The sequence below is a fragment of the Mercenaria mercenaria genome, chromosome 1, assembly GCF_021730395.1.
Source record: "Mercenaria mercenaria strain notata chromosome 1, MADL_Memer_1, whole genome shotgun sequence".
Classification (NCBI taxonomy): domain Eukaryota; kingdom Metazoa; phylum Mollusca; class Bivalvia; order Venerida; family Veneridae; genus Mercenaria; species Mercenaria mercenaria.
The window spans coordinates 66,757,017-66,780,924 of record NC_069361.1 but is presented as its reverse complement, the minus strand read 5'-3'; the positions used below and the strand labels follow the sequence as shown (position 1 = coordinate 66,780,924).

Below are 23,908 nucleotides of genomic sequence, written 5' to 3'. Positions count from 1 at the left end.
GACCTAGTGACCTAGTTTTTGACCCGAGATGACCCATTTTCGAACTCGGCCTAGATTTCATCAAGGCAATCATTCTGACCAATATTCAAGAAGATCAATTGAAAAATACAGCCTCTATCGCATACACAAGGTTTTTCTTTGATTTGACCTAGTGACCTAGTTTTTGACCAGAGATGACCCATTTTCGAACTCGGCCTAGATTTTATCAAGGCAATCATTCTGACCAATATTCATGAAGATCAATTGAAAAATACAGCCTCTATCGCATACACAAGGTTTTTCATTGATTTGACCTAGTGACCTAGTTTTTGACCCGAGATGACCCATTTTCGAACTCAGTCTAGATTTCATCAAGGCAATCATTCTGACCAATATTAATGAAGATCAATTGAAAAATACAGCCTCTATCGCATACACAAGGTTTTTCTTTGATTTGACCTAGTGACCTAGTTTTTGACCCGAGATGACCCATTTTCGAACTTGGCATAGATTTAATCAAGGCAATCATTCTGACCAATATTCGTGAAGATCAATTGAAAAATACAGCCTCTATCGCATACAAAGTGTTTTTCTTTGATTTGATCTAGTGACCTAGTTTTTGACCCGAGATAACCCATTTTCGAACTTGTCCTAGATTTCATCAAGGCAATCATTCTGACCAATATTCATGAAGATCAATTGAAAAATACAGCCTCTATCGCATACACAAGGTTTTTCTTTGATTTGACTTAGTGACCTAGTTTTTGACCCGAGATGACCCATTTTGGAATTCGGCCTAGATTTCATCAAGGCAATCATTCTGACCAATATTCATGAAGATCAATTGAAAAATACAGCCTCTATCGCATACACAAGGTTTTTCTTTGATTTGACCTAGTGACCTAGTTTTTGACCCCAGATGACCCATTTTCGAAATCGGCCTAGATTTCATCAAGGCAATCATTCTGACCAATAATGATGAAGATCAATTGAAAAATACAGCCTCTATCGTATACTCAAAGTTTTTCTTTGATTTGACCTAATGACCTAGTTTTTGACTCGAGATGACCCATTTTGGAACTCGGCCTAGATTTCATCAAGGCAATCATTCTGACCAATATTCATGAAGATCAATTGAAAAATACAGCCTCTATCGCATACACAAGGTTTTTCTTTGATTTGACCTAGTGACCTAGTTTTTAACCCGAGATGACCCATTTTGGAACTCGGCCTAGATTTTATCAAGGCAATCATTCTGACCAATATTCATGAAGATCAATTGAAAAATACATTTGACCTAGTGACCTAGTTTTTGACCCCAGATGACCCATTTTCAAACTCGGCCTAGATTTCATCAAGGCAATCATTCTGACCAAATTTCATGAAGATCAGTTGAAAAATACAGCCTCTATCGCATACACAAGCTAAATGTTGATGGACAGACGACAGACAGACAGACGCCGGACATTGAGCGATCAGAAAAACTCACCTGAGCAATGCTCAGGTGAGCTAAAAAGAGGGCTGTGAAGGCCCTGTATTGCCCTTCTGACGATTGACCTAAAGATCAGATCATCAAGATTAACATACTGACCAAGTTTCGTTAAGGTAAGGTCACAAATGTGGCCTCTTGAGTGTTAACTAGCTTTTTCTTTGATTCGTCCTAGCAACATAGTTTTTGATCCCACATGACCCAGATTAGAACTTGACCTTAAGATCCTTAAGATAAACATTGTAACAAAGTTTCATTAAAGTAAAGTCATAAATGTGGCTTTTAGAGAGTTTACTAGCTTTTCCTTTGATTTGACCTTGAGACCTAGTTCTGACTCGACATGACCAAGATTCGAATTTGACCTAAAGATTATCAAGGTTAACATTCTGGATAAGATTCACGAAGATACAATCATAAATGTGACCTCTACAGTTTTGAGATGTTTTTTCTTTGATTTTTTGACCTGGTGACCTAGTTTTTCCTTTGATATGACCTGGTGACCTAATTTTTGACCCAACCTAACCCAGATTCTAAGATTAGCTAAAAATCATCAAAGTTAACTTTCTGACCATGATTCATGAAGATACAGTCATAAATGTAGTCTCTAGAGTGTTAACAAGTTTTCCCTTTCGATTTTTGACCTAGTGACCTAGTCTTTGATCCCACTTGACTCAATATTAATATTTTAACTTAAAGATCATCAAGATCAACCCTCTAACCAAATTTCATAGAGAAATTGCCATAAATGTGGCCTCTAGAATGTTAACCAGCTTTTTCTTTGATTTGACCAGGTGACATATTTTTTGACCCCACAAGACCCAAATTTAAACTTGGCCTCTTGACCTGATGACCTAGATTTTGACCCTATATGACTCAGATTCAAAGTGGACCTAAAAATTATCAAGATTATTATTCTGACCAAGTTTCATGAAGATATAGTCATATATGTGGCCTCTAGAATGTAAACATGCTTTTCCTTTGATATGACCTTGTGACCTAGTTTTTCACTCCAGATAACCCAATATCCAAGTTTTTCAAGATTGCATTAGGGTAACATTCTGACCAAGTTTCATTTGGACTGGGCAAGAATTTTGACCTCTAAATTGTTAAAAGGCTTCTCCTTTGATTTGACTTGGCGACCTAGTTTTTGACCCCAGATGACCCGATATCGAACTCGTCCAAGATTTTATTGAGAGTAACATTCTGACTAAGTTTCATTAAGATTGGGCCAAAATTGTTACCTCTAGAGTGTTAACAGTCAAATTATTGATGACGGATGAACGGACGGATGACTGACGATGGACGAAAGGCGATTACAAAAGTTAACCTTGAGCACTTTGTGCTCAGGTGACCTAAAAACACATAAGAATGCTAAAAGCAATCTTTTTTCTGACAAAGATACAATATAGATTAAGCATGGATAATGATTTAAAAAAACAACTATGGTAAGAGGTGTCTTGCCAGACCTCCAGTTCTAATGTCATCTAAAAACTTTTACATGTTTCTACAGAATTAAAAAGTGTACATAAGTAGTTTTAAGGTAATGGATTAAGGGATACTTTTCACATTACGTCATCATAGCTTTATTCTCTACCTTTTTTACACTAGACCAAACATGCCTTTTCCTGGATCATCATAAAAGGCAAGTGCATCCAGATATAATGAAGGCAGCGAAAGACAAGTTCAAGGTTCATAAATCAGTGGTGTTGGTAGGACCACCAAGATGTGGTAAAACTTCACTTGCAGTAGCTCTTGCAGCTTCCTACCAGCCATCACAAGTTCTTCTTCTGACATACCCTGAACAGGTTCAACATGTTGACCAGAACAGAACAGATCTAGTTATGATTGAGGATTTTGCTGGGAAATATGGATTCAACAAAATCCAAATCTGTGACTGGTACAAAACATTTGAAATTCTGCATGTCATGAAATCTGCTGGCAAACTCAACATCATTCTAACATGTGACAAACAAAAGTTTAAGAAATGCACTGAAAAAATTGCCGCTCATCCATTGCTGGAACATACAGTGGAGCTTAAACGTAAAAATGTTCCAGTGAAACAAGAGATACACAGTAAGTAACAGGAAGATATTCTGGCTGATTAACCATTGCAAAAATATACATAACAGCTCTTAAAAAATTATATTTTTCAATACCTCATGTATTGATATATGATGTGGTCATTTTTCTCTTTCACAGTGATTTTATCAAAATGGTTATTTTCTGGAGTAGTAAACTTCACTTGTAATGATCTCAGTTATAGCAATTTTCAAGTTACGGTTATAGCAAATTCCCAGTTATGGTTATATCAAATTTCCAGTAATGGTTATAGCAAATTTCCACTTCCAGTTATAACAAATTTCCAGTTACGGTTATAACAAATTTCCACTTACGGTTATAGCAAATTTCCAGTTAAAAAGAAAAACCATTCATAATGTCCCAGTTTTCTCCATCTATATTCTATGTAATTAAAATAAAGTTGGTGTGAAACGAAATGCATATAGCAAATTTTTGGATATAGGAAACATATTGCTGGATATGGGATCACGGATATGCTGGATCATGTCTGCTCAACAATGTCAGATATTGTTTAAAGCTAACAACATATGGTAGCAAGCAATTATAAATTATAGCAAAACCATGTAAAAATAGCACAGTTACATAAGAAAAATAAAGTTAATGGCGTTAAACATCTAAGCAAATTGCTTATAATATAGGTTACTCTACGATAAACATTTTCCGCCTTTTCATAATGAGAAATGTATTTGAAGAAGTGGTCTCGACACAAATGCAAAAGTGCATATCTGTTAACTATAATCAGTTCTTCTTGGAGGAGTCTTACAAAATATAAACAATCACATTGTTTCAGTTCAGTACATTTTATATGTACATTTACAGCAAAAAGACAAATCAAGGCACTGTCAATAAGTTTGTTATATAAATCTACAAATATTGCTTAAAATGAAACTCCGGATATAACAAACAGATTTTCTGGTCCTGAGGAGTTTGTTTACTGTATTTCATTTTGGATATTATCATATTTATACACATGTGATTTTATATGCTATGAATAGAGTAGATATGAATTTTCATTTTAACCCGATAGTGCACAATCTATAACAAGAAATTATTTGCGGTAACATATAGTGATTTAACTTATTTCAGCCAATGTCAGCCAAGCACAAACTGTTACTGTAGATACTGTTTCCAACCAACATCATTACACGCCACCGATTATCCTGGCAGGTAAAAGTTTTCTTCCAAACATAGTATTGTAAGAATTTCAGTCAGACATGATATATGTACACATTCAAGATGCCACTATACATCTACAGAAGTTCACCTCAAAATGAATTATATACTTTTTATCCACTGAATGTAAAATTATCTTTGTTCATAGACTGATGATAAAGATACTTTTTATTTTTTTATTTGTTTTCTAATTTCATTTCATAGGCATAGAATCAGTTTGTTCTAGAAATGTACCGCTTGTAGGATTTTATGATACTGGACATATAATATGGACTTGCTACATCCACTACATTGAAATATGAAAATGCAAAGAAATTACAGAAAGTAACCTATCATAGTCTGGAAGCTAATCTACCTTATTCCTTCTGGACAAGATTTTTTTCACATTTTTCGTGTAACAGCAAGTAAAATCTATCTTTTAAAATATTTCAAAATCCATAGATATGTAAAAAAAATGTCTTTAGATTTTTACATACAAACAGGAAGTCAAGCCTTAAATGTTTTAACTGTAATTTGTATTGACTGGCTTACATTTTATTTATTTCAGGTAGAGTCCTGTAAATTTAAGTGCACTAGGTGCACCAAGATTTACATCTGTTGTCAGTATGGAGGAGTGCATCAATCTGAGAAATTTTGTTTCTGACTATTTTGACTGTACAAGTATGTGCTTGACCAAAGATAAGTCTATATATGTGGCAGTTAGAAAAGGCTTCATACCTCGATCTTCTAACTGGCTACTCTATCATGACAAGAACACTAATAAAACATCCAAATATTCTGTGACAACTCAGATTCACAGTATGTGCTGTACAACTACTGGTGATGTTGTTGCTATTGTTTCATACCTATTGTACATACCTCCTATTCCAAGTATAAGTGTACTGAGAGTCATTGATGGATCAGTTGTGGTAATTAAGAGATTACAAGGTAACACTTCTAGTATCTGTAAAGCTATGTCATGTGATAATGAAGATCAGATCTATACATTATGGGATGATGGAACAATAAACATATACAACATCAGTCTGGAATTTGTAGGGCAGTACAAAACATCAAAATATTCAGGTGATATTCTCAGCTCTGTTATCAACCCAAAAGGACATGTATTTAACAGTACTCATGAAGTACTGCATTATGACAATTTCAGAAGTTATTCCAGCAGTGGAAGTAAGGTGAAAAACTTTATGTATACTTGCATGTGTGCAGCCAGTGAGGACCCTTACACTGTATTTATTGCAGAGAAAACACAGAACAAACTTGTCCAGTACAACACAAAATGTCAGAGAATATCAGGGATTCCTTTAACAATTCCTGATATGTTTATATCTAAAATGGTGTTTGAGGAAACAAGCTCAAGACTGATCATTTATAACCACTACTCTCAAAGAATATACAATGTGTATCTGAAGTAAACAATCTGTATAAAATGAAAATACATCGTGAGGGTTATCAACATAATCTTGCTAGGGGTAAGCTTTCAGTATATCAGTGACAGCATTAAATTTTGTTTTATATCTTTTAAGTAACAATAAATTCAGAGTACAAACTCCAGCCATTCAGGAGAGGAACTAATTTGCAAAACCAGTTAAACCTTTGTTTCATATTTTATGAAGTTCCAGACAGTCAGGTAAAATGATTATACTTAACATGTACAAAAAGAAAATACACATATTGTGATTTTACAATATAAAATTCATAATGACAGTTTTATAAGATTTTCATTTCTTGTCACTGATTGGCTGTTGCTGTTGATCACAGGGACACTTTTTTAAGGAATTTTCTAAATAATTATATGACTTGTTTTGAAAATAAAGCTTATGTACTTTTGTAAGCACCTTAACCAAATTAAAGTTTAAGTGAAAGATACTGTAAAGACTGTTTTACAAACTTTATGGAGTTGATACAAAATAACTTTTGCGAAAGATAAGACAATGAATCTTACATATATGTTAGTTACCTTTTGCTTGTCCTGGTTGTCAAGATGTGACATGATTATGTTAATAAAGATAACTGTTTATGCATATTATTTCAATATTCTAGCTGACAACAGTGTAACAGTTACAAATCTCATTACCAAAGTGCACATATGATATCACAGTCATTTCCTAGAAACTATTGCATATTTGGAGCAGGGCATAGCTTTCAGTTTTTAATGTAGAAAGAATATACCTTACAACAAATATTAAATATTTTCTTAATGAATTTTCAAGTTTCTGTTCAAAGTAATATGCTTTTTTACGGTAACCGTTGTTCTTTCCTGAACAGCTTTAACATCAACGTTTTTCATTCTTGGAACTGTACATGCTACAATACAATCTTAAAAAATGTCAGTAATATATCATTAAAAAAATTTATTCATAATTTCAGACAGTATGTCCCATTATATGACGGTGCTATTTTATAAAACAGCATATATGCAGACAAAGTTTTCACTTCTTGCCACCTTACATATTTCCAACATCAACTTTTTAATACTATACACATTCTAGTAAAACTGCCATATTATATAATGATATTGGGAGGGGCCAATCCTATATGCTCATTTAAAGGTATATCAAACAAATATTCTCTGTTTGGCACTTCTGATCTAGATATTGTATAATACATAGAGGATATTTGTTTGTTTTGAGTGAATATGGAATATATCTCACTGAGAAGTGAGAAAATTTCAAATATTTTGACGAGCGCGTAGCGCGAGTGAAAATGTGAAAATTTTCTCACTTCGAGGTGAGATATATTCTATATTCACGAAAAACAAACAAATTTTCTTTTTATTTTATCACACTGGTTATTCGGGTACCTACTCGTGTGAGCGATACCGCCCTCGTGTGATTAATGTACATGTTGGTGAACAGGAAATTCACACCTATAACAGGTAATTATTCCGTATTTTACTGAAGATTTGAAAAGTTTTAGTATTAAATGTGTAAGATCATACCTTAATTATATCCATGTCAAATATCTATCTCATATAATCTGAATAACTGTGAAAAAAATACGTTTTTTGTCGCGTAAATGAAGATATTTTAAGGCGATGGTATATATTTTGACCGGCATTTTACTAGGAACTATTCAGCTCCCCCTTTATTTTATCGTTACTTTAACTTATGATAGAACTTTCATGAAAAATTGGTGTTGGAAAAAGTGATGTTCTATTAAGGCAGGTAAAGAGGGCATGAAGTTTAGTAGGTTTGCAGGTTTGTCGAACAATTCAAGCCCCGAGCAATTTGCTTATCATCCAACTGTTGAAAGCAGAGCTAAAATGGTGGGAAATGAAAAAAAAAAAAAAAAAAAAAAAAAAAAGAAAGCGACGAGAAATTTTGCTTGTTCTTGGTAACCATTTGTACATTATTTCAAAGTTATTACAGCTCGTCTGATACTTAAACTTTAGCAAAATATCATCTTACCTGTCTTATAGTCTGTTGCTAATTCTGTATTGCAAATGGTGATTATGAATCTAAAGGCAGTAAGTTAAAGTCTAAAAAAAATCTACTCTTATCTTTTGCCATTGTAGATTACAAGAAAGCGTTTGATTCTGTCGATCGTATGTGTTTATGGAATAAATTACTACAGCATAGCATTAATGGGAAAGTCTTTAAGGCTGTATATTATGCAATATATGATAAAGCCAAATCTTGTGTAAAGAGTAGCAAAAGTCTATCAAATTTCTTTATTAACTCAACTGGTGTATGACAAGGTGAAAATTTATCACCAATATTATTTTCTGTTTTCTAGAATGATTTAGTCTCATATATGTCCAATTATTATTCAGGATAAAACTAAGGTTGTTCTTTTTTAACGTGGAAAAGTACAAAATAAGTCTGCCTTTTATAATAATAATGCGGCACTTGAAGCAGTAGATGACTTCAGTTATCTTAAATTTAACAACAATGGTAACTTCAATAAAACTAAAATATATTTGGTTGACTAAGCTAGAAATGCCATGTATGCTCTGTTGAAAAAAAATATAGGAAGTTGCAGCTTAGTATTGATTCACAGTTACATTTATTTAAGTCTGTGGTTCAACCAATATTATTGTATGGATCAGAGGTATGGGGATGTGGTGATGTTAGCATTGTTAAAAGTTTTCAGCTTAAATTTTTAAAAACATTACTGAAGGTTAAAAAGTCAACACCTTATGTCATGGTTTTTGGTGAGCTCGGGGTATTACCAATAGATATTGTAATTAGAAATAGAATATTGAACTACTGGTGTACAATTTATTAAATGGTAAACAAGAAAAGATAAACTGTATACTTTACAGGTTCATGTATAGACACCATCAGCAAAAATGTAAATTATTGTTCTTGGATTTCATATGTAAAAGAACCTTTAGAACAACTTGGACCTGCTGCATTCTGGTTGAATCAGTCAGTACTTTCACCAGTGTATTCCGCAATATTCTTATTTTAGAATGTCCCTATAATGATTTGGACAGAGTAAAATATTTACCAAATGACTTTCAACTGTTAAATGTAATGTCATTTCAACTTTATTTCAAAGTAATGATAGTACTCTTCTTTTTAAGTTAGCATTGTTTGTACAGAAAATACTTCAAATTTTTAGGTAGGGATAGGTTTTTGTCACTGGTAGTTATTTGCTGGCCAGTTAAAACAATGTTTTCAACCTGGTTAATTCTAAATGTACACCATCTTCTATTTTTTTTTAGCTTACAACATATTTGTATCAGATCTATTATGACCGTAAAACTACTGTTTTATTTTATGTATTAGTGTTTGTTTTGTTAAATTTGTTGTTATTATAATGCTGATGCCGTATGGGCCTAGTTATAAATAAAATCTTGAAATCTTGAATCTCACAGATTTCCTCCTAGACGTACATTTAACGTTTACAACCGCTGTGAGGAGTGTGTGAACAAACAATAAAAAGAGATCTGTTTCTTCAGTTAGTCACCTGTAAGACACTTATACAGTAGTGTATATTGTATGCACTTGTAAACAAGTCGCCTAATAAGCACTACCTTAATGGCGGGTGCGCCTATGAACAGAGGCGAATATTACAAGATACCATAAAAGGCAGATTTTTGAAGCCGAAGCATCTCCCAAAACGAATACATGCCGAGAGAGAGGGTCCACTTTCCCTTTCAGGAAGAAAAAAAAAAGGTCTTAACATAAACACTTTTGCTCGGTGTGCGACAAATTTGGTCGTTTTCATAATGAGACTAAAGGAGAAAAAGAAGAACTTCAAGAAGGCAAGATGATAGAATGCATAGAATAGAGGGTGGGTGTGAGGGAAGAGTTAATATTTGTGAAATACTGCTAACACGGTCCACTCCCATTCTTTCCATCTTTAAAGTTAAAACTCTAATCAAATAGATCTACTAAAGGTCGGGTTTCATATTTTCCAGTTCTTATTTCCAGATCCTCAAAGCAATTACCTTCAGTTGCGTTTATTGAGTGTACCGTATGCGTAAGCAATCGCTGAGGGGAGTTTTATAAATGTTCATTGACATAACGAGGACGGTACCCATGTGCAAACGGGTAGGTATCTTTGTTTATTTTCATCCATCGTCAGAGGTACCATCAAAAACAGCAACAGGATGCATATAATTGAAATTTTATCAACAAAAACAACTTGCAGGTACCTGATCCAAACGTTTTGTAGTTGAGTATGTATAGTTCCACCAAGGTGAGTGGTAAATTCAGTTATCTCAACTTTGAACAAAGAAAAATACGTCTCAAAACGTCAAAATACGTGAATTTCGCTACATTTCTTCAAATTATATAGTCATATCAATATTATTTAGGACTGATATTTTCACCAGTGCGAATTAATGCATTGCCACGGACGAATCTGTCTTTTAAATGTTCAACATTCTTAAATATGTGTCATACGTTGGCATTGTTTTTATATACCCTAAACAACATACATGTACATAAATCACACGAGGGCGGTACCGCTTACACGAGTAGGTACCCGAATAACCAGTGTGTTTTATGCTCAATTACGTTGAGATGTGCATTTTGCTACTATTTTAATCTCAGCGCGGGAAACAGACGTGCGTAAACAGACATGACGTCAGACGTGCTGTGACGTTATAAAGACGCATGCAACATAAAGTTCCATTTTGTTTTATTTTTGCTGCATAACGGTATGAAATTCTCTTTAAGTAAATATTAAATAATTTGAATCGAAAAATATACTATAAAGAACAAAGTGCGGCTACAATTTTCATCCTGTTTTAAGCAAATAATTTAAAATTCATACACAATGTAATGAGGGGGCGGAGCTATATCTCTCACAGTGTGAAAATATAGATTTCATATTTTCACAGTGTGAGTGATGAAATATGAATATATTTAACAGATAGAATACAGTATTTCATTAGTTAGCATAAAATAAAAATAATTATCAAGATTTTATGTAAGAGTGTTTTATGTAAAAAATATATTTTCTCTGACAGGGAAGCAAAATAAATGATAACTCTATTGTTCTGAAAATAAAGAAAGGACAGATTAAATAATTCAAATGCTTCAGTTTTAATCTCTTTAATAAAGTCTTTCAGTTTTATACATATATAAGCACTTATTAGCAAAGTCAATAAAATATCACAGTATCAAAACACATGCTAACATGCAAAATTATCAATGTCAGATTTAACATTTGTGTAACATGATTTTTTTTCAATAATATTGTTTGAACAAGGTTACATAAAATTTATCAAATAACAAAATTCCTGTTTGACTCAATAAATCTTATCCTGATAAAAAAAGTATTTGTCTATTTTAGAAGCATTGTATAGTTTAAACTCTTTAACCTTGAATACAGATTGAGCAATTTCTTCTTAAATCAAGATTGTTATCCAATTTTTCATGGAAAACTAGACTTTCAAGAAAGATGAAACATTTACTTCCAAAAAAGATCTGACATTAGGCAAGTCAGTATTGCAAATATTTTACATCTGTATTAAATTCTGATTGAATAAACATGATTCAGGCTGTTGGAATTTTTTGTAAACACATACACTATTTCCATCCAAACTAAATAAATCTAACAAAAACCACAAATTTGGCAGTTCTGACAAATGTTTGCCTCTTGTCTGATGCTATGTCAGAAATTAGAATTGACATGTGTTCAACCAAAGAGATCTGAGATGAGTTTATCAGCTTGCATTTTGTGGATATGTCCAATTCCTACCGCCGGTAATCCTAGTACATCCCTTCCAACATAATGCAACTGAAATAAAAACAATAGATAAATATGAGCCACGCCATGAGAAAACCATGCATTTGTGACCAGCATGGATCTAGACCAGCCTGTGCATCCATGCAGTCTGGTCAGGACCTATGCTATTCATTTTCAAAGCCTATATCAACTAGAGCTATCACTAAAGGTGATGAATGTACCCCCCGCATGCACTGACACAGTACATTGCAATTTGATGCACACAAGATTGCATAATTATGTGGACTGTATGTATATAGACTGTATGTATACAGTATAGTAACAAAAAACAAAGTCCCATAACTATGCAGAATATTTATCTAAAAGAATGTAATATGCAACATGCACAACTAGGGTTAGTACTGATCACTTGTGTGAAGTTTCATTAAATTGTGTGTAAGGGTTTGGTAGATCAGGCACGCACAAGATTGCATATGCAGACTGTATGTACATAGTATGTTAACAAGAAACAAAGTCCCATAACTCTGCAATTTTTGTCGCTGAAAGAACCTAACATGCCCCATGCACAACTACTGTTGTTACTGATCACTTGTGTGAAGTTTCATTAAATTTTGTCAAGGGGATGAGGAGTGATGGTGCGCACAAGATTGTGTCTATGTATATAGTATAGTAACAAAAAAACAAACAAAGTCCCATAACTCTGCAATTTTTTTTTCTAAAAGAACCTAACATGCCCCATGCACAACTACTGTTGTTACTGATCACTTGTGTGAAGTTTCATTAAATTGTGTCAAGGGGATGAGGAGAGATGGTGCGCACAAGATTGTGTCTATGTATATAGTATAGTAACAAAAAAACAAAGTCCCATAACTCTGCAATTTTTTTTTCTAAAAGAACCTAACATGCCCCATGCACAACTACTGTTGGTACTGATCACTTGTGTGAAGTTTCATTAAATTCTGTCAAGGGGATAAGGAGAGATGGTGCGCACAAGATTGCGTCTACGGACAGACGGACAGACAGACAGACGGACAGACAGACAACCTGAAACCAGTATACCCCCCTTACAACTTTGTTGTCGGGGGGTACAATTAGAGAAACTGTTGGCAAACAGCATGGATCCGGACCAGACTGTACAGATGTGCAGCTGGTCTGGATCCATGCTGGCTGCAAATGCATTGTGTTGGTTTTCTCGTGGTGCGGCTCATACATGTTTTAACAAAAATATCAACACTGCATAATTGTTTATATTTTTTTCAACTGACATAGTGTTTGAGACTTGAATGTAGAAAATATGCATGTCAAATGCTATTGTTATTTTCATAAACATAAAATATTGATTATAACTTGGATATAATGTGAGACTATGTGTATAGATATCATGTTTCATGTATTTTGTTTTGGATACTATTTGCTATAGGTGTTTGGTTCATGTTGTCACTGGTAATTTTATATGAATAAACACTTCAAAACATTGCATCAAAATACATTACTCTTGTATAGTTACATGTACATTTTGTCTTATTTTCAAAATAAATAGTATTTTTATTCATTCAGTGAACAATTAGTTCTTCGATGATATACAGTATGCATTTCATAATTTATCATTTAATGAAAATGGGAAACTTGACTCAGAAAGTAATCTATGACTGGTAATTTTGTATTTATTTATGTAAATATGTAAATAATTTTATTATTAAATCTATATTTATAGTCCTTTCCAATGGTCTAGATGTAGTCACATGATCAATCATAAAAAGTCATACTGACTCGAAGGCGGAGCCAAACACACATACTGACCGCCAGCTGTGACGTCATCACGGTTTGACGTCAAAACAATGCGACGTCGTACACAATTTACCACGAAAAAATTACCAAAGGCTGCAGATATATTGTATATAATGTTTATACTTATGAGTGTGAAGTTTCATTAAATTGTGTGCAAGGGTTCGGAAGATTAGGCGCGCACAAGACTGCATATGCAGACTGTATGTACATAGTATGTTAACAAGAAACAAAGTCCCATAACTCTGCAATTTTTGTCGTTGAAAGAACCTAACATGCCCCATGCACAACTACTGTTGTTACTGATCACTTGTGTGAAGTTTTATTAAATTGTGTCAAGGGGATGAGGAGAGATGGTGCGCACAAGATTGTGTCTATGTATATAGTTTAGTAACAAAAAACAAAGTCCGGTAACTCTGCAAATTTTTTTTCTGAAAGAACCTAACATGCCCCATGCACAACTACTGTTGTTACTGATCACTTGTGTGAAGTTTCATTAAATTGTGTCAAGTGGATGAGGAGAGATGGTGCGCACAAGATTGTGTCTATGTATATAGTATAGTAACAAAAAACAAAGTCCCATAACTCTGCAATTTTTTTTCTGAAAGAACTAACATGCCTCATGCACAACTACTGTTGTTACTGATCACTTGTGTGAAGTTTCATTAAATTGTGTCAAGTGGATGAGGAGAGATGGTGCGCACAAGATTGTGTCTAGGTATATAGTATAGTAACAAAAAACAAAGTCCCATAACTCTGCAAGTTTTTTTTCTGAAAGAACCTAACATGCCCCATGCACAACTACTGTTGTGACTGATCACTTGTGTGAAGTTTCATTAAATTGTGCCAAGGGGATGAGGAGAGATGGTGCGCACAAGATTGTGTCTACGGACAGACAGACGGACAGACAGACAGACAACCTGAAACCAGTATACCCCCTTACAACTTTGTTGTCGGGGGGTACAATAACATATTCTACTAGTTATAGAAACATAGGACTGAAACTGTTCACTCTTAAATGTTTAGAAAAAAGTTTTTAACATAGTAAAAGATGTAATAAAGGCCAATGACTGTTTAAAGGATGCATTCATCCATTGATATATTCACCTCTTTATTTTAATAATCACTGAGCAATTAGCATTAGGTATTTATTCTTTTGTATTTTGCACCAGCCTTCCTGAATGGGATCTTATGGAAGATTGGTGCGAAATTCAAAAGAATAAATTCCAAGAAAATTGCCAGGGGGCCCAAGTGGTTAAGGGGTCTGACTTCTCTTGCCCCTCATCGATGTGGGTTCGAGCCTCACTTGGGGCATTGAATTCTTCATGTGAGGGAGCCATCCAGCTGGCTTAGAAAGGTCGGTGGTTCTACCTAGGTGGGCTATTGTGTTGAAATAATGCACTGAGGAGCATCTGCGGTCTTCCTCAAAGCTAGAAAGTCACCATATGACCTATAATTGTGTTGGTGCGATGTTAAACTCAACAAAAAAAAATAAGTCAACAAGAAAATTGCCAAATGCTAAAGACTGTGTCACATATCACTTGCAAACTACCAAAATGCTATATACCACTGATTCAATGCTACTTGCAAACAGTGATAAATAATTATTGTCAAATTCTTTAATACCTGTATCTCTTATCTTTCAATAATTTGAAAGAGACTGATTTTGGCAATAGCATGTTCTTTCGGTTGTGTTAGCATGGGAAAGAGTCTTTTTACTTTCAATTGTTTAGAAAAAAAGCTTTTAAACAAGAGCATGTTATGATATATGGCTGATGACAAAAGGATGAATTCATTCTTTGTTATATTCAGCTCTGTATATAGATAAGCATTTGGCATTTATTGTTTCAAACTTCAAATTTAACAATTACATTAATTTTATCATTTTGCAATATCCTTTTTAAAGCTGATGTTTGACATAACACATTGAGGTTTAAGAATTTGGCAAATAACATGGAACATTGGCTTTCCATATGTCTACTTACTACATACATGTATATTTATCTAATATGTTAACTTGTATGGAGTACTATGTTAAAACAGCTTCACACAACCAACGTTTTTTGTAAATGTATGTGGAAACAGCTTTAAATAGCTAACCTTTGTTGTAAATGTATGTGAAAACAGCTTTAAATAGCTATTAAAAGTGTATTGTAATTAAATGTGGAAAATTGGTTTCAACAGCTATAATTTTTTAAATGTATGTGGAAACAGCTTTAAACAGCTAAAGTTTATTGTAAATGTATAAGGAAACAGCTTTGAATAGCTAAAGTTTATTGTAATATGTATGTGGAAACAGTTTTAGTAGCAGTAGTTTGTTGTAAATGTATGTATAAGGAAACAGCTTCAATTAACTAAAGTTTAGTGTAAATGTATGTGGAAACAGCTTTGAATAGCTACAGTTTATTGTAATATGTATGTGGAAACAGCTTTAGTAGCTATTTATTTATTTATTTATTTGGGTTTTACGGCGCACCAACACAGTATAGGTTATATGTCGCCAAACAGGACTACAAATTTTGGTTCCACATCTCATTTACATCGAAATAAAAACATGAGGTATGGAATCAAAATTTGCATACCTGCTAGAATCACAGAGTTACTGCAAAACCAAGTGTTAAGACCTTATTAGTCGCCTCTTATGATCATGCAAGGGTAATCAGGCAGTGGTTCCAATTCTTTTCATACACAGATCGTCCCAGAACCACATGGGGCTTTTAGTAGCTAAATGTTATATTAAATGTATAAGGAAACAGCTTTAAATAGCTAAAGTTTATTGTAAATGTATGTGGAAACAGCTTCAAATACCTAAAGTTTGTTGTAAATGTATAAGGAAACAGCTTTAAATGGCTAAAGTTTGTTGTTAATGTATAAGGAAACAGCTTCAAATAGCTTAAGTTTGTCCTAAATGTATCTGGAAACAGCTTCAAATAGCTGAAGTTTGTTGTAAATGTATAAGGAAACAGCTTTAAATAGTTGAAGTTTGTTCTAAATGTATGTGGAAACAGCTTCAAATAGCTAAAGTTTGTTGTAAATGTATGTGGAAACAGCTTAAAATATCTCAAGGTTATTGTAAATGAATAAGAAAACAGCTTCAAATTGCTAAAGTTTGTTCTAAATGTATGTGGAAACAGCTTCAAATAGCTGAAGTTTGTTGTAAATGTATGTGGAAACAGCTTCAAATATCTCAAGTTTGTTGTAAATGTGTAAGGAAACAGTTTCAAATATCTCAAGTTTGTTGTAAATGTGTAAGGAAACAGCTTCAAATATCTAAAGTTTGTTGGAAATGTGTAAGGAAACAGCTTCAAATAGCTCAAGTTTGTTGGAAATGTGTAAGGGAACAGCTTCAAATATCTCAAGTTTGTTGGAAATGTGTAAGGAAACAGCTTCAAATAGCTCAAGTTTGTTGGAAATGTGTAAGGAAACAGCTTCAAATAGCTCAAGTTTGTTGGAAATGTGTAAGGAAACAGCTTCAAATAGCTAAATTTTGATGTAGATGTATGCGGAAACAACTTCAAATAGCTAAAGTTTTGTTGTAAATGTATGTGTAAACAGCTTCAATTAGCTAAAGCTTGTTGATAATGTATTTGGAAACATCTTCATAGAACTAAAGTTTGTTGTAAATGTATCTGGAAACAGCTTCAAACAGCTTAAGGTATTGTAAGTGTATGTGGTGCTTGAAACAGCTAAAGGTTGTTGTAAATGTTTGTGGAAACAGCTTCAAATAGCTAAAGTTTGTTGTAATGTATGTGGAAACAGCAGCTTCAAACAGCTTAAGGTATTGTAAGTGTATGTGGTGCTTGAAACAGCTAAAGTTTGTTGTAAATGTTTGTGGAAACAGCTTCAAATAGCTAAAGTTTGTTGTAAATGTATGTGGAAACAACTTCAAATAGCTAATGTTTATTATAAATGTATAAAGAAACAGCTTTATATAGCTGAAGTTTATTATAAATGTATGTGGAAACAGCTTTAAATAGCTGAATTTGTTGTAAATGTGTAAGGAAACAACTTTAAATAGTTAAAGTTTATTGTAAATGTATGTGGAAACAGCTTTAAATAGGTAAAGTTTGTTGTTAATGTATAAGGAAACAACTTCAAACAGCTAAAGTTTTATCTTAAATGTACTATAAGGAAACAGCTTTAAATAGCTAAAATGTGTTGTAAATGTATGTGGAAACAGCTTCAAATAGTTAAGGTTTATTGTAAATGTATGTGGAAACAGCTTCAAATAGCCAAAATTTGTTGTAAATGTATGTTAGGAAACAACTTTTAATAGCTAAAGTTTATTGTAAATGTATGTGGAAACAGCTATAAACAGAAAAAGTTTATTTTAAATGTACAGTCAAACCTGTCTATTAAGACCACCATTGGGAGAGTCAAAATGTGGTCTTTACTCAAAGGTGGTCTTTATTCACAGGTTAGAATACACTGTAAATGTTAAAATGGGAAACAGCACATGTGGTCTTTAGAGCCAGGTAGTCTCTGTTCAGAGATGGTCTTTAAAACAGGTTTGAATAGCTAAAGTTTGCTGCAAATTTTTAAGGAAATAACTTTAAATAGCTAAAGTTTGTTGTAAATGTATAAGGAAACATCTGTAAATAGCTAAGGTTTATTGTAAGTGTATGTGGAAACAGCTTTAAATAGGTAAAGCTATTGCAAATTGTGGACACTGTTGTAAACATTTAAAGTTTACTGTAATTATTTTTTGCAACAGTTTCAAATACCTAAATGGTTATTGTAATTGTATGTGTATGTAAATAAAATACAAAACTCTTCTAGTATTGCTTCTTTTTACAGTTTTCATGCATTATCTTGCCCTAGTGATTTTATGCTCCCCAAAGGTTCGGGGGAGCATATAGTCACCCTGTTGTCTGTCCGTCTGTCACACTTATTGGCTGAGGATAAGTGTTGAACGTACCAAAATGTAACTTTATCGATGATAGAGCTCATTGCGAGGAATTGCAGTGACAAGACACCATAGGTCAAATGTACATTCTTTTAAAGAGAGTAACTGTATGTGGTCCTGTTTTTGAACTAATTCCGTTTTTTGTGCCTCAATGCAGACTTAGAGTGCCGGTATAAATTACAGACTCCGGTATATACCGGATTTAAGCAAAAAGTAAAAGTAAAACTCTTTTAGTCTGCTAAAAGTACCTTAAATGTATCTATTTTGTAACCATGGTGATACTTACCCTAACCTTTAGTCAGTATATCATTCATATTTGCACTAAATGCGCACGAACATGCAATAATTTGCATATTTTTGCCGTGCGCTCTATATGATAATCACTTTCGGGCATGCGCAGACGACCGCTCCAACTCTGCTATGAGCTACATCGTTTTTTAATTGACCGGGTGACCTAGATTTTGATCCCACATGACCTTTATTCAAATTTGACCTAGCAGTCATCAAGACAAACATTCTGACAAATTCTCATGAGTTTCAAACTTAAACCGTGTACTCTTGAGTGTTAACAAGATTTTCCTTTGACCTAACCTACTGACCTAGTTTTTGACCCCACATAATCCAGTTTCAAACTGACATAGAGAGCATCAAGACAAACATTCTGACCAAGTTTCATAATGATAGGGTCACAACCGTGGCCTCTAGAGTGTTAAAAATGTTTTCCTTTGATTTGACCGGGTGACCTAGTTTTATACCCCACATGACCCAGTTTAAAAACGGACCTATAGATGATCAAGACAAACATTCTGACCATGTTTCATAAAGACTGGGTCACAACTGTTGCCTCTAGAGTGTTCACAAGCTTTTCCTTTGATTTTACTGGGTTATCTAGCTTTTGACCCTACATGACCCAGATTCAAAACTGACCTAGAGATCATCAAGACAAACATCCTTACTTATTTTCATGAGTTTCAAACTTAAATTGTGGTCTCTAGAATGATAACAAGAGTTTCCTTTGATCTGGTTTGTTGACCTAGTTTTCGACCCAGTTTCAAACTTGATCTAGAGATCATGAAGAAAAACATTTTGACCAAGTTTCATCAAGATTGAATCACAACTGTGGCCTCTAAAATGTTCACAAACTTTTCCTTTACTGACTTAGTTTTTGACACAATATAACTCAGTTTCGAATTTAACCTAGAGATCATCAAGACAAACATTCTGACAAAGTTTGATAAGAGATGGTCACAATTGTGGCCTTTAGAGTGTTCACAAGCTTTTCTCTTAATTTGACCAGTGACTTTTTTTTGACACCACTTGACCCAGAATCAAATTATACCTAGAGATCATCAAGACAAACATTCTGACCAAGTTTCATAAATACTGACTTACAACTGTGGCCTCTAGAATGTTCACAAACTTTTCCTTTGATCTGGCTTTCTTACCTAAGTTTGATCAAAATAGGGCCATAACTGTGGTCTCTAGAGTGTTCACATGCTTTTCTCTTGATCTGACTGGGTGACCTTGTTTTTTACCCCGCATGACTCAGATCTAAAGTTGGCCAAGAGGTCATCAAAACAAACACTCTGACTAATTCTCATGAATTTCGAACTTCAACTGTAGTCTCTAGATTGTTAATAAAACTTTCCTTTGATCTGGTCTAGTGACTTGGTTTTTAACCCCACATGACCCAGCTTCAAACCTAGAGATCATCAAGACAAAACATTCTTACCAAGTTTCTTAAAGACTGAGTCACAACGGTTGATTCTACAGTGTTCACAAGCTTTACCTTTGTTTTTCACACCACATGACCCAGATTAGAACTTTACCTAGAGATCATCAAGACAAACATTCTGACAAGTTTCATAAAGACTGAGTCACAACTGTGGCCTCTGGAGTGTTCACAAGCTTTTCCTTTGATCTGGCTTACTGACCTAGTTTTCCATCCCACATGATCCAGTTTTGAACCTGACCTAGAGATCATCAAGACAAACATTCTAACCAAGTTTCATAAATATTGGGTCACAACTGTGGCCTCTAAAGTTTTCACAAGGTAAATGTTGACGGACGTCACACGACGGATGCCACTCAATGACCGGTCACAATCACCATGAGCACTTTGTGCTCTTGTGAGCTAAAAATGGTTCTGTATGCTGCTTCTATCAGTTGCAAATTTCAGGCGAGTTTCATAATGAGTCTTTCAGCAAATTATAAGCTGTTTACTTTACCTTACATCCTACCAGATTTTCAAATCTTGGAGAAACAAAAGACCAGGCACCCATATTTCGATGTTCCTCCTGTGCCCAGATATATTCTGAAATAGATTTAATAGATAACAACATCAGACATTTAAATACTGTTTTACTATTTCTTGATAACATGTTTTGGCTTGTAGCCTTTTTCAGAGGGAGGTCATAACAAACTAGAAATATCACTACGGTGATTAATACCCGCAAACACTGCTTTGATACAGGGAATGTAAAATATATTGTGCATGACCTTTGACCTTAAAGTGTGGCCTCAGTTGTGCACGTTGCATGTCATCTTGGTAAGGTAAATATTTGATGCAAGTTTTTGTGAAAATCCTTCTAGTGGTTCAGAAGATATAGAGTGGACAAAAATTTAACCTATCTGATCTTTGACCTCCATGTGCAACTTTGACCTTGGACCTAGTGAACTGGATTGTGTGCTCTGCATGTCATCTTGATAGGGGGATGGAGGTAATAATGTTATGACATCATTCCAATAATGCCAGGTTGATGACTACATTGAATGAAAATGTAACATTTGGCTTTCTTGAGCTTGCAATTAAGATCCATTATGAATTCAAATTGCCAACAAAAATTGCAATGCAAAATATATCGATAATAAAAAAAGTTATCAAGTAATGACATGTAAAAAAGCATGTTGAGGGGGAGGGGTCATAATAATTTTTTAACCTCACTACAGTTCTCAGATGAGAATGTACCGAAATGTCATTCAGATTCAGTGGCCTTTTATATGCTAAATTAGGTTTTATATTTCACCAATTCTCAGATATTGTGCCAATCAGATAGCTCTAATACACCCAAGTATTGATTAACAATTTAACCGATATTTGGCAATGGTGGGCTGAATTTGAATGACTTCAGTAGTACTTCTACTATTGCTGACAAGGGTGCATCTTCTGATGATAGTTCTTTCTGTTTTTTTTTAATACTTAGTTAAAAATGTGGATTGGGTGATTTTCAATGTAATGTCACAATGTAATAAATTCCTTATTAAAAGTATTGTCATTTAAAGTAAGGCCAAATACAAACTGAGAAAACACAATCTCATTCATACATAAATAATTGCAAGAGACCAAGTCCTGCACAACAGCTTTCTAACTGCATACTAGTAATTTAGTCAGACATCCAATTTTATCTCTTTTTCAAATTTACATTAGAAGAATTTGGTGAGAGTTATACCTTTGGCATTTGGATATTTGCTCAATTCTCTTTGCAACTCAGCAGTTGGGAATGGACAAGACTCTGGAAAAATAAAATAAATTATAAACTATGCAAAGTCTGCAGAAAAACCACAGCTGTATTTGATTTCCCTTTATCATTTTTCTTTTGTAAGATCTTAGATACACACATCTACTTAATTACTAATCAATTTCCTGTCAAGATCTCTGACACTATAATCTAAATACTGTAACTGTGTTTGCTTTGTAATTAAGTACATGATAAAACTTGAATACTAAACATGGGTCTCCTTTTTTAAAATTACAATATATTAAAACTATAAGCTTGTACATACATTCTAATTATAGCCATATCATCTATGTTTCTTGCATCTCTCTCTTTCTGAATGGCGTAGTAATGTTTGCCTGAGCAGAAGACAACCTTTTTGACATTAAATGTCATTTTCACTTTTCACCAAGTACAGGTTTGAAAGTAGTTCCTGGAGCCACTTCAGAGAGACTAGAAGTAGCTGCTGGCAAGCATAGTAATATCTTTGGTGCAATAACAAGAACTGGCTTTCAGTAATTTATTTTATCAATAAAATGAAAACTTCCTAAACTGACTGAAACATATTGATATTGTATGCAATGTATTTAATGTAAGGAATATTTGCACAAAGTTAATAAATTGTTCAAGTTTCAGTGTTAATGTTCAGTGGGTCATGATGGTTGCTCACATGAGTTTCACAGCACAAATATGTAACAATTTCAACAGAGTCGTTCAAGAAATATTTCTGTCAAATTACTTTGAGAACTGGCCTGTATATTCACAAGAATATTTTTGAGGTTTTCCAAAAAGCCATGTAGGAAAACCTAGCATCACCTATCCAGAAGCCATTTTTTTACACCTAAGGATGACTTTAACAAGTTCAGTGAGGGGTCACCGAATGAACCTTTCTGTGAAAATATTTCAAAATCCAGGGGCATAATTTGAACAAACTTGTTAGAGATTCACACCAAATATCAAATGCCTAGGCCTTGAACTTTCAGACAAGAAGATCTTTATTTTTTCCTATATACGTCTATGTTAAACTTTGTACCCCCAGGGCAGGGCCTCTTTTCACACTAGGGATATAATTTGAACAATTTTGGTAGAGAAACATTAGGAAAGGCAACATACTTAATATCAAAAGCCTAGACCTTGCAGGTTCAGGCAAGAAGATTTTTAAAGTTTTTTCCTAAATAAGTCTATGTAAAACATGAGACCCCCTGGGGCAGGGCCTCTTTTCATCCCAGGGGCATAATTTGAACAATTTTGGTAGAGGACCACAAGGCAATGCTATATACAAAATATCAAAGGCCTAGGTCATGTGGTTTTAGACAAGAAGATTTTTAAGTGACCCAAGCAGCAGGGCCTCTTTTCACCCCAGGGGCACAATTTGAACAATCTTGATAGAGGACCAAAAGATGATGTCACATGCCAAATATGAAGGCTCTACGCCTTGCAGTTTAGGAAAAGAAGATTTTTAAAGTTTTCCTTTCGGTTGCCATGGCAACCAGAGTTCTACATGGAATTAAATTCTTTGAACAATTTTGAAAGGGGACCACCCAATGATCATTCCTGTGAAGTTTGGTGTAATTCTGTCCAGTGGTTTTCAAGAAGAACATTTGTTTAGAAAATGTTGACTGACGGACAACTGAGAACGGAGAATGGACATTGAGCTGTCACAAAAGCTCACCATGAGCCTTTGGCTCAAGTCAGCTAAAAATTAGACCAAGTGGTTCAAGAGTTCGAGAAGATTTTTCTATTTTTAGCTCTGGCAGCCATGTTTTTTTTTATGAATTGATAAAATTTGAAGTTTTACTTGGTAAAAGATAACTCAAGTAACATTTGTGTGACATTATTTCAACAAGAGGACCATGA

General features: G+C 34.0%; 1 protein-coding gene across 1 annotated transcript in view; it reads left to right on the top strand.

Moving 5' to 3' along the window:
• Positions 1 to 18,432, top strand: part of LOC128559023 (uncharacterized) — a 45,218-nt gene extending 26,786 nt beyond the window's left edge. Inside the window, exons 6-8 of the mRNA XM_053549873.1 lie at positions 3,077 to 3,541; positions 4,634 to 4,714; positions 5,268 to 18,432. Of these exons, the coding sequence (XP_053405848.1) occupies positions 3,077 to 3,541; positions 4,634 to 4,714; positions 5,268 to 5,281 (560 nt within the window). The 3' untranslated portion in view covers positions 5,282 to 18,432. The remainder of the gene's footprint in view (positions 1 to 3,076; positions 3,542 to 4,633; positions 4,715 to 5,267) is intronic.
• Positions 18,433 to 23,908: the final 5,476 nt, after the last annotated feature.